The 11,874-nt window shown below is 39.3% G+C and overlaps 1 protein-coding gene across 1 annotated transcript in view; it reads right to left on the reverse strand.

Annotated features, from left to right (window-relative positions):
- The window catches only part of CLDN18 (claudin 18), a 35,426-nt gene extending 32,703 nt beyond the window's left edge, over positions 1 to 2,723 (reverse strand). Inside the window, exon 1 of the mRNA XM_017895853.1 lies at positions 2,356 to 2,723. Within this exon, the coding sequence (XP_017751342.1) occupies positions 2,356 to 2,575 (220 nt within the window). The 5' untranslated portion in view covers positions 2,576 to 2,723. The remainder of the gene's footprint in view (positions 1 to 2,355) is intronic.
- Positions 2,724 to 11,874: the final 9,151 nt, after the last annotated feature.

Here is an 11,874-nt window from a genome sequence, read left to right on the forward strand (position 1 = left end):
ATATATATATATATATATATATATGTATATATATATATACACACATACACACACACACACACACACACACATATATAATGGGGGGATGTTGACAGCTGTTGTTAGTCCAGGACCCCATTCAAGGAGAATTCTGTATGGGCCTGCAACATCAGACTTAGGCAAGAGATGAGAATAGGAAGGTGCTTCTGCACTGGGAATTTCTACCTTGGGTCAGGAGAGATTTCTGTTTTGTGTCTTAGGGCTCGCTATTAGGGCTGCAAGCCAGGGCTTAGGTGCAGAGAGGACAGGGTTTTAGCTCTGGCTACATCTGTAAGTGTCCTTGGGCAAGTTACTCAGAATCAGTTTTCTTGTCTTAAAAAGTTATAATTGTAGTACCAAACTAACAAGGTGGCTGTAGAGATAATACAAAATATTGTAAGGCAGTTGCCTACTCAAGTGCTAGCGCATGATTTGTCATTGTTATTTCTCCTTTGTGAAGCAGAATGAAGCCCTCAGATGTCACTGTGGGTGCTGTGTGTGGCATGAGGTCAGCCATAGGCTGATTCTCCCCACTATGGCCTGTAACTGCATGGACCCAAGTCCTAGCCACTGGGCAGGTTTTGGGCACTTTGTATCTGCAGTGAGGGAGAATCTCAGTGGCAAGTGGTTAGACCAAGAGCTAAGGAGGGGTCAGCAGGACATAGGAATGTGGAAGTGGTTCACCTTCCTTCTAGTCCCTAGTGGAGGGAGACCCCACTGACCAGCTGCCAGTTACCCACCCATCTGGCTCACGTTCTGCTGTTTATACCCAGTCCCTCCTTCCCACTTTGGTTCTATTGCCTTTGCCTTCAACTGTCCTACTGATTCAATCTCTTTTGCATCTTCTTGCCAGATTAATATCCTTGAAATATCACAATCCCAAACCAATCAACCAACCAACCAACCAATCTCTCAATGACTTCCAAACACCTCAGCCTGGCATCCATTGCTCTCCCTAATCGTCCCCACAAAAACTTTCTTCCCCAGCCAAGGTCATTCTTTCATTGCCCCTGAGTAAGACTTGGGTGGTGGCACCCTCATGACTTTGCCTATGCTGTTTTTCCTTTCTGTATTGCTGCTATCTCCAAATCTTAACTCCTTTTCACAAGACACTTGTGGTTTTTCCACCTTGACGGAGTCTTGCAGTTTCACCCTCCTCTCCTGCCGCACTGGCCCTCTGTCCCCCTCACTTGGCATATTGTCATACCCAGCCTGGTGCACTCTTTTATATTTTTGGGAATGGCAGGCCCATAGATTCCTGAGGTTATAGGAAGCTCTCCATAAATAAGTGTTGAATGTATAAAAGAATAAATCACCCTATGATTCAAGTCTTCTCTTGTTACCTTTTTTGTATGTCTAAGTCTTGACCCCAGAGTCAAATGACAAATTCCTGGAGGAGAAAGCCCCATCTTTTCTATTTCTGATCCTGTTTACATTGCCAACCTTAGGTGAATGCCCCTCTCAAGACTTCAATATGTATTTGTGAAAGAAACAAACAAGCAAAATTAAAAACAAGTTTATTCATTGTCTTACTCTCTGAGTGAAAGACATTTTTAACATTCTCTACTCTTGTGACTTGAATTTTTCTCTTAGTTAAAATGACCAGTCTACTAAGCGAGTAAACACAATCCTGGTGTAGTGAATATGCCAATCCCTGGAAGGGGGCACTACAGCCTGCAACACCTTTCCCTGCATGGCAGAGCCCATTTGCCACAGCAGAAGCCCCTGTGCAAAGAGCGCCCTGAGTCTGGTTCTTTGTCGCCAGTATTTTCTGGAGGTCAGGAACCTGGAGCCCCAGAGCAGGGGCCCATCTGACGTCCCAGGGAAACACAGCCACCTAGTTCTTTTTCTCTGCCTTCTTCCTCTGCCCCATTTCTATTGCTGCTGCTTACTTAGGTGTCCCTGGAAGCTGAGGTCAGGCACAAGGAGGCCTGAAGACGGAACTCTGTTCAGGAGATAGGCAGTCCCCAACTCAGTGAGGGGGATCCTGGGGCTGAAGGAACAAAGCGCCCGAAGTCTGGGCCTCCTGAGTCCTGTTCCTATGGGTATTGAGACTACGCCATTGCTCACATAGGAGTCATTGAAAAAATAAGTTCCTTTGGGAGAATTGGGCACCATCCAGTTAGGGAAACAGGAGCTCAGACAGCTCCAGAAACTTCCTCTCCCTAAGGTTCCTGTCCTCCAATTCCACCCTGGTGCTGGTGGCTGTTGCCCCTGTCAAACATGAATCACAGTTCCTCCCCCCCAGCAGTCTCTGTCATGGTGCCCAGGCAGAGACTGCAGTTTCCTCTCCACCTCCAATCTCTCCCTCCAGCCAGCCAGACACCTGGCTCTTACCTGGCAGCCCCAGCAGGGTGAAGTAGCCCCGGCACTCGGTGAAGCCAGAGCTATCTCGGACACAGGAGCGCCACAGCCCCTGGTAGTTGAATACAGCTGTCACGGGGTTGTTGTACAAGTCTTGAGTGCTCCACTGGTCCATGCAGGTGGCAGCAATGATGCCTGCAATCCCAATCAGTGAAACCACGAACCCCAAGCCCTGACAGATAGTCACGGCCATGGTGGCGCACAGTGTCGACACAGAGCCACACGACAAGTGGACAGCGCAGTTCTGAGACTGCCGAGTATATGGATGGGGTTTTCTCCGAGAGGTTAGTGCACACGTCAGGAATGGACCATGTAATGGAGGCAGTTACTCACCAGTGCCACCTGGGCTTGCCCTACTCCTTTATCTATTGAAGCGAGATAATTCCCACAACATGGTACCAAGAGTCATTTGTTTTCCGCCATATGTACACTCTACTCACTGTTTACCTTTTGAGGGAGTTTCTTTCCTGATTAACCAGGTTCCCCTCTGTAGAGGGTAAAGCAAGTGCAGAGGTGATTGCCTGGAAGGCACTGTAGATTGATCAGGCAGGGCTTCCAGTAGTTAAGCCACAAGATACTTGGAGACACAAGGGCTTCATCCATGTGGCCCTGGGGACTGAGATACATGCTGCCACCTTAGTTACAAATCTTAGGTAAGGCCGATTATGAGGCATAATAAAGTATAGTTGATTCTCATTAATCATGGCAATTACATTCTATAAAGTCACAAAGAACACCGAATTAGTGAATACTGAATCATTGCCCATAGGGGAAGTACAGGGTCAGGCTCCCGCAAGCCTCTGCTCACATTTTCATCATCAATAGATAACCTTACTTTATGTGTATTTCTGTTTAAAAACAGCTTATTTAATATAAATTGTTGGTTCATTAGCATTGAACTCACAGCCAACAGCAGTGAAATTCATGCCTGAATGAAGCTTATCTAACACACATATTTTCTCCATGAGGCACAGCACACAGCCTGCTTGTGCTTCTAAACAGTAATCAGTGCTTCTGTACTATGCTTGGAGGCCATTTTAAACAGTGAAATCAACAAAAGCACAAAATGTGAAAATGTGGTGGTAAACACACTTCAAAAAGGACACTTGTTTACAGTATGAGAGCTGAGAAAAGAAGGCAGAGTTTCACCTTATTGGGCCTCAGCTGGGAACATGCAATTTGGGCAATGCAAACTTTTCACCCTCTGAACATGTTGTTATGACTGCAGCAGTGCCACGAGTATTGATTTTGGAGTTAAAATAAGTTTTAGCAAGTAGGCAAGTTTGAAAATATGGTACACATGGTTAATGAGAATCGGCTGTAGTAGTTATTTGATGGAATTCACTAGTTAATGTGGTTAACTGTTTGCAGCTTCTGTGGCACTGACTGCCTTAATCAATGGAGAAACCATGCAGGAAGGAAGACAGCAGAGGTAAGAAGCAAGAAGGGCTTTGGGCTCTGAAACTACACAGCTCGGGTTCAAACCCCACTCCATTGCTTAGTAGCTGTGGAGGGGGAGCAGCTAAATACTTAACCTCTTTGAGCCACATTATCTTCATATGTAAAATGAAGTAATAATAGTGCTTATCTCTCTGGATTGTTTTGTACACTAAATGTGAAAATAGTGTGAAATGTTGAGCATTACATGTGGAGCACTGTACTCAGAAAATACTAGCAAATATTACTAGGGCAGACAGATAATATAATTGAAAGCTGTAGCTATTGATGATCACTCCCACATTGTGTTTCTTCACATTTATCAGAAATTAAACTGCAGCTTACTCACACAAATTGTCTCTAGTTACAAAAAGGCTTAAAGGTTTTTTTTTGGTCCAAATATTATTCCTACTTATTTTGAACGTAGACTCAAGTCTCAAATTTTTTCACCATCTCACAGAGCTATATTATATGTTGTTGGCTAACATCTCTGTGTTCTAGTCTCTCCATTTCTAAAGTTAAGATTTTGGAATATCTTAGAAAGTTCATAATTGTTAAAAAGAGGTATCCCTTTCTTTGACTACGATATTGTCAGGAAGACAAATATATCGTTTAGATTAAAATAGTGTGTGTGTGCCTTCGTGTGTGTGTGCATGTATATGCTTGTGTGGCAGTGGGAGGGCAGGAGGAAGGGCATGCTACTCTGATTTATAGGATGAAGAAACTTTTCTCTTGCTCCATGAAGTAGCCTCTAAGATCATTTATTAGAATCCCACAGGGATCCAGGGAACATAATTTGAAAACCATTGACTTAGATTCCCTCAAAAATCTATTTAAAAAATTCATACAGTGAAGAAACGAACCAGAAAAATCAGCTCACTGGCCCAGAGAGAAAACAAGGAAGCTTGTTAGGCTTTGCCTGAGCTGGTCCATGTGTGAAAAAAATGGAAAAAAATCTTCTGAGACTATATTACCAAAAGCCTCTTTCTGTAATGTGACTGGGGTTTGAATTTGTACCCTGAACATCATGGCCCTGGAGTTTCTGCACTAAGAAAGTAGCTTTAAAAGGTGATTCCAGGCTGATAACACATCTAGAATGATTTGCAGAGGCAACTGCAAAACCCTCAATACAGGTTGCATAAGATTTCGACATTTAAAGTCCTGTCAAACTTGAGCTCAAAACCCAAAATTCAAAATCTGCTATAAACAGTGGTATACTAGTAAACCCAGTGGTATACTAGTAAACCAACTCTAAAAAGAAAAAAAGAATTACTCTGATTTGTAGTCTTTGCCAATTCTCATAGTATAAATACTCCTACCATGACTGATTTCAAGCTACTAATGTGAATGTAAAGTCACTAAATGTAAAGTTGGGAAGAGATGCATGGAATCAACTCTTGCAAGCTGACTCCGGCACATTACTTATGAATACTATCATAAGACTTAACCAATGCTTACAAGAAACCCCTTCTTGAATCAGATAATACAGTTAAAGACATAAAAGAAGGAACTAAAACCATAAGTAAATAAAAGTCACCATAAAAAAAGAACAGGAAGATCTGACGCTTCCCCACTAGAATTTCTAGAAATTAAGGATATAGATAATGAAACAAAACTTCAATGGATAGTGTGTAGGCACAATTTTGCCCTCTTCCCCAATGATCTCTGGCCTTTGTGTTACTCCCATGGCTATAAAATATTACATAGCAAAAAGAATTTTACAGATGTAATTAAAGTTACTAACCAGCTGACCTTAATATAAAGAGATTATTTTAGATTATCCAGGAAAGCCCAATGTAATCATATAAACCCTAAAAGCAACAGAAAAGGTAGAACATGGAGTGAGAGAGATGTAGCAGAAAGTTAAGTTAGAGAGATCTCAAGAATGAGAAGGATTTGATGCACAATTGTTAGCTTGAAGATGAAAGGAGATCACATGACAGGGAAGCAGTAACTTCAGCCCTGCAACTGCAAAGAACTGAATTCTTCCAACCAACAGTGAGTTTGGAAGAAGCCTCCAAGTCCCGTATGAGAACCACAGGCATGGCAAATACCTTAATTGAAGCTTAGCAATTCCTTAAACAGAATATCCCAAAACTAATTGGGCCTGTATCTTACACCATATACAATGTATCTTACACCATACACAAAAATCAATATCATGCTAGACATCTGATATATAATAAATGGGTGCTGTTTGAAGCTACTAAGTTTCTGGAAATTTGTTATGACAGCAGTAGAAAACTAAAAACAGATAATTAACAGATTAAACACAGCTGAAGGTAGCACTCATAAAGTAAAAAATAGGACTGAAAAAATTATGCAAAATGTCAACAGAGAAATAAAGAGGTGGAAAACATGAAACAGTAGTAAGAGAATGGAAAAATGAGAAGTTCCAACACACATCTAATAGGAGTATATGAAGAAGACAATAAATTGAATGAAAAACAATATTTGATGAGTTATTGGCTAAGGATTTTCAAGAATGAGTGAAAAGCATAAATTCCATGTTAATGTTGTTAAAATGAGTTCCAAGAATGGTAAATAAAACAAATTCACACCTGGATGTGTTGTAGTATTGAAAACACCAAAGTCAAAGAGAAAAACCTTTAAAACCTTTAAGGTCAACTGATTAGTAACTTTAATTACACCTGTAAAATTCTGAAAGAAAAGCATTGCAGCTATTACATCAATTGCAACAACTGAAGTCAGAAGGATAGAATTATGTATTTAAAGACTGATAATAAAAATTATTACTAACTCAAAACATTGAGAAGACAAGCCACAGACTGAGAGAAAATATTTGCAAAAGACATCTGGTACAACACTCTTATCTAAAATATACTAAGTACTCTTAAAACTCAACAATAAAAAAACAAGCTGATTTTAAAATGGAAGAATTAGCATGAGCAATCAGACAAGGGAAAGAAGCAAAATACATCCAATTTGGAAAGAAACAGGTAAAATGATCTGTTTTCAGATGATATGATCCCATATATAAAAACTCCTTCAGACTCCACAAAAAACCTGTTAAAACTGACAAATGAATTCAGTAATATTGCAGGATACAAAAGAAACACAAAAATTAGTTGTGTGTTTTACACTAATCATGATCTACCCAAAAAGGAAATCAAGAAAAAAATACCATTTATAATAGCATCAAAAAAAATAAAATAAAATTTTTAGGAGTAAATTTAACCAAGGAGGTGAGAGATCTGTAGCCTGAAAACTGTAAAACATCAATGAAAGAAATTGAAGACACAAATAAATGGAAGGATGTCTCTTGTTCATGGATTGGAAGAATTAACATTGTCAAAATGTCCATACTACTCAAAGTGATATACAGATTCAGCATAACCCCTATCAAACTCCAGTGCCATTTTTCACAGAAATGAAAAAATATTCTAAAATTTGTGTGAAACCACAAAAGACCCTGAAGAGCCAAAGCAATCTTGAGGAAAAAGAACACAGTTGGAGACATCACACTTCCTGATTTCAAATTATATTACAAAACTATAGCAATCAAAAAAGTATGGCACAGACACAAAAACAGACACATAGACCAGTGGAACGAAATATGGAGGACAGAAATAATTCCAAGCAATATACAGTCAACTAATTTTTGACAAGGGCATCAAAATATACAAAAGAAAGGATAGTAAATTGTGTTGGGATAACTGGATATTCACATACAAAAGAATAGAATCGGGCTGTTACCATACATAAAAATAAATTCAAATTGTTTTAAAGACTTAAACATAAGGCCTGAAGCCATAAAACTACTTAAAGAAAATATCAGGAAAAAGCTTGTTGACTTTCGTCTTGATAATTTTTTTTTTATATGACACCAAAAGCTCAGGCAACAGTAGGAAAAATAGCCAAGTGGGACTACATCAAGCTAAAAAATTCTGCACAGCAATACAAACAATTAACAAAACGAAAATACAACCTAGAGATTGGGGAAAATATTTGCAGACAGTATAGCTGATAAGGGGTTAATATAAAAGATATATAGGGAACTCACACAACTTAATAGCAAATAAACAAACAACTGGATGAAAAAAATGGGCAAAGGACCTGAATAGACATTTTCCCAAAGAAGACATACAAATTGACAACTAATATATGAAAAAATGCTCAACATCATTATCATCAGGGACATTCAAATCAAAGCAATAATAAAATATCACCTCACATTTGTTAGGAAGACTATTGTTAAAAACATAAAAGATAGCAAGTGTTGGTGAGGATGTGGAGAAAAGGAAATTACTGTACACTGTTGGTGGGAATGTAAATTGTTACAGCCATTCTGTGAAACCATTCTGGAGTTGCCTCAAAAAAATTAAAAATAGAGCTACCATAAGATCCAGAAGTCCCTCTTCTGGGTATATATGCAAAGGAAATTATATTAGAACCTCAAAGAGATATCTGTGCACTCATGTTCATTGCAGCACTGTTTATAATAGCCAACATGCAGAAACAATCTAAGCATCTGCTGATGGAAGAATGGAAAAAGAAATTATGGAAGTTTGATAAGAGAGTAGATTTCAGGTGCTCTCAACATACAAAAGTGTAACTATGTGAAGAGATGGATATGTTAATTTGCTTGACTGAAGTAATCATTTTACCAAGTATATGTGTATGAAAACATCATGTTGCATACTTTAAAAATAATAACAGAATATAGGTAAAATATCTCAACTGACACATTACCAAAGAAAATATACAGATGGCAAATGAGCATATGAAAGGATGCCCAACATCTTACATCATTAGGGAAGACTTTAGTAGGGGCAGGGAGTTGAAATCAGAGGTGTCCATAAAAATATAAAATTCCGGGGTATTCTGAGAAATCTTGGGGAGGGCAGTAGGTTTTCTCAGGGTGTGGGCTCAATCCAATCTTATTTAGATTTTTTCAGGCACAGGGGAAGCCCTAGAGGAAATCTGTTACATGACAAGCTAAAGGAACAGGGGTCCTATCTTGGTGAAGCTCTCAGTCACGGAAAGGACTGAAGTCAGTGCATACATTCAAACTCCCAGTAATGGGCCACTTGTGAGGCCTAAATGGGAAGAGAGAATTCAGATTCACAATACCTTCCAGTTACTGGGCGGTTGGCTCCTTGTAGCTCTGCCTCTCTGGCTGTCAGGCTCCCAGATGATCCTCCAGATGTACACCTTAGCCTGGGGGCCAGGAGAACACCTTTTATATTTAACCTTTGTCTTGTTTGTCAGTGGTCAAGGATGCTTTAGAAACTTGCAGAAATTTTTTTGCCAGATCTGGGAATCAGGAGCAAAGCAATCTTAGTAAGTATAATCACATGTGGAGAAGTTCATGCGCTAACTCTAATGGTGTCGAGGGATTTTATTTGTACCATTTTACCAATCTGATTCCCAGGCACATAGGGAATATTTATCACCTACAGTATAGGAACAGTTTGAAAAATAGCAGTCTAAATACCACTATGTTCAGAGGTCTCCAGCATTAAGTGTGGGCTCCGAAAAAAAAATTCAGTTTTCCAGAAGAGAGAGCCCACCTGCTCTTTCCAGGAAAAATGCCCATCCCAGATTCTGGAGGGGAAACTCAGAATGTTCTTATCATAAGCTCATGCTGCTGGGTCAGACATAACTCAGAAAAATGACCACTGAACCCCAAGTTTCAGCCTAATGTGGGCATTCCAAGGACAGCATTCAGCTAAGTAGTGACTCATTTCCACTTGGTTTGGCTTGTGGGAGTAACAAGGCATCGCTCCCTTGCCTGTAGACAGGAGGTATAAATGGCTCAAGCACCCTCCCCGATTTGCAGACTCAAGGTTCCATTCTAAAGCCAGAAAGCATGGCAAACCGAAATATGCCCAGTATTATTCATTGGCTTCCTAGTTCTTGCTATATTTTTGAGACCCAGTTTGAGTGACTAATAGCATATAGATTTTCAATAAAAAATACACCTAAAAGCAGTTCATAAATTCAAGCATATTTGGAAAGAATTTGAACAATATGTATTCTCTCAGGCTAGACATGAAATAGATCTGTTTGTTTGCCAAGCAGGGTTTTGGTTGGTAAACTCAAACCTTGCTTCCATTGACATAAAGCAAGATGCAGCAGAACTATGAACATTATCCATAATACCATGTTTTCCCGGTTGCCAGCACATGTCCATGTTAAGGTGTACCCTGAGACACAGGAGGCCTTTCTAGGACAAGAATTCTAAGACAGAATCATCCTTTGGCAAGGGCGTGATGACCCACACACGATCTTCAGGCTCCCCAACCCTCACCTGTCTGTCTTTTTCTGAGACCTTTCCTCCTCATGGATGCTCATTGGCCCAGGTCCTCATGTGCTCTCACATCTCTAAAATATGCCAATAGGAAAGAGATGTGCTAAGGCATGATCAGGAAGGCTTTGTCTGCAACCTCCTCTGAATTATTTATATTTTACTCTGGGAATCAACTTCTCTCTCTACCTTAAAAACAAATCAAACAAAACATTTTCTGTTTGCTGGTGGTTTGGCAATCCCTAGACTTTTGGATTTTATAAATGAGTAAATTTTATATAAAAGATTCCAGGACTCAAAGAGGACTGGCAAACCATTATTTTGTTAAGTAAGGACAATAACTAATGGCCATATCACATCATTTATAAGATAATAATATTTTAATATGAAATGATAGAAAACCACAATTTCAGAATAAAGGACAGTCTTCAACAGGTAAGATATATATATATATATATACACATCATATATATGTTGAACATAGGTACATAGGTCACAAATGATATATATGATGAGTATGAGCTGTCACGTGATATTACGCAATGACATGAATATCATTATATCTATTCTATATATATGATATATATATATATCATTTGTACCTATGTTTAACATTGTCCTCATTTTTTATCTAATTTCTTTTCATATGAGGAAACCATCATCATGGACCATTACAGTCCATGAACCAGCATGGGTGCAGATGCTTGGAGTTGCAGGGTTAGTAGCTGACCTTCAGCTGGTGAGGTGCTCGCTAATAAGTTTGTTGAGGAGAAGCCTCAACAGGATAGGGGGGCCAGAAATGTGACTCTTGAGATCAGGTGATCTTGAGGAAAGATGCTGAATTTGGGAGAATATGTAGACAGGAAAAGAGAGAAGATCTTGAGGACTCCAGATGATCTGACTGAGGGCACATGGATTGAGGTGGGTAGAAGTGGGGACAGGGTGTCTGGTGAAAAGTAATTCACATCAGGGACTGAAGAGAAGAGAAGCAATGAAAACTTCCTAAGAACCATGACTATGAACCCACAAGGGCTCATTTAGAATGTTCTGTGGACAAGGACTAAGGAACATTGATTGATTGATTGATTGATTGCATGAGATTCATTTGATTAATTCATGAAAGTATTTGTCTAAAAAGCAATTGTTGAGTCAGGTAAATGCACTAAGGACTGGGGCTATGGAAGTTAATAAGGTACAGTATTTGTCCTCAGATATTCATAATTATTTATAAATGGTATACAGTCATACATTGAATAACAATGTTTTGGTTAGTGATGAACTGCCCTTATGATGGTAGGTCCTAGAGATTATAATAGAGCTGAAAAACTTTTATTGCTTAGTGACATCATAGCCATCAAAACATAATAGCATAATGCATTACCCGCATGTTTATGGTGATACTGGTGTAAACAAACCTACTGCACTGCCAGTTGTATAAGAGTATATAGCATATAACGGTTATGTACAAACAATGCATACTATTTGATAGTAATAATAAATGACTATATTACTGCTCTTATGTATTTACTATACTATACTTTCTATTGTTGGGGCGTACTCCTTCTACTTACTAAAAGTAGTTAACTGTAACACAGCCCCAGGCGGGTACTTCAGGAGGAATTCCAGAAGGCTATATTGTTATCACAGGAGATGACAGCTCCATGAGTGTTATTGCTCCTGAAGACCTTCCAGTGGGACAAGACGTGGAGGTGAAAGACAATGATATTGATTATTCTGACCCTATGTAGGTCTATGCAAATGTGTGTGTGTCTTAGTTCTTTTTT

Source organism: Rhinopithecus bieti, unplaced genomic scaffold (assembly GCF_001698545.2).
Source record: "Rhinopithecus bieti isolate Rb0 unplaced genomic scaffold, ASM169854v2 scaffold_26603, whole genome shotgun sequence".
Classification (NCBI taxonomy): domain Eukaryota; kingdom Metazoa; phylum Chordata; class Mammalia; order Primates; family Cercopithecidae; genus Rhinopithecus; species Rhinopithecus bieti.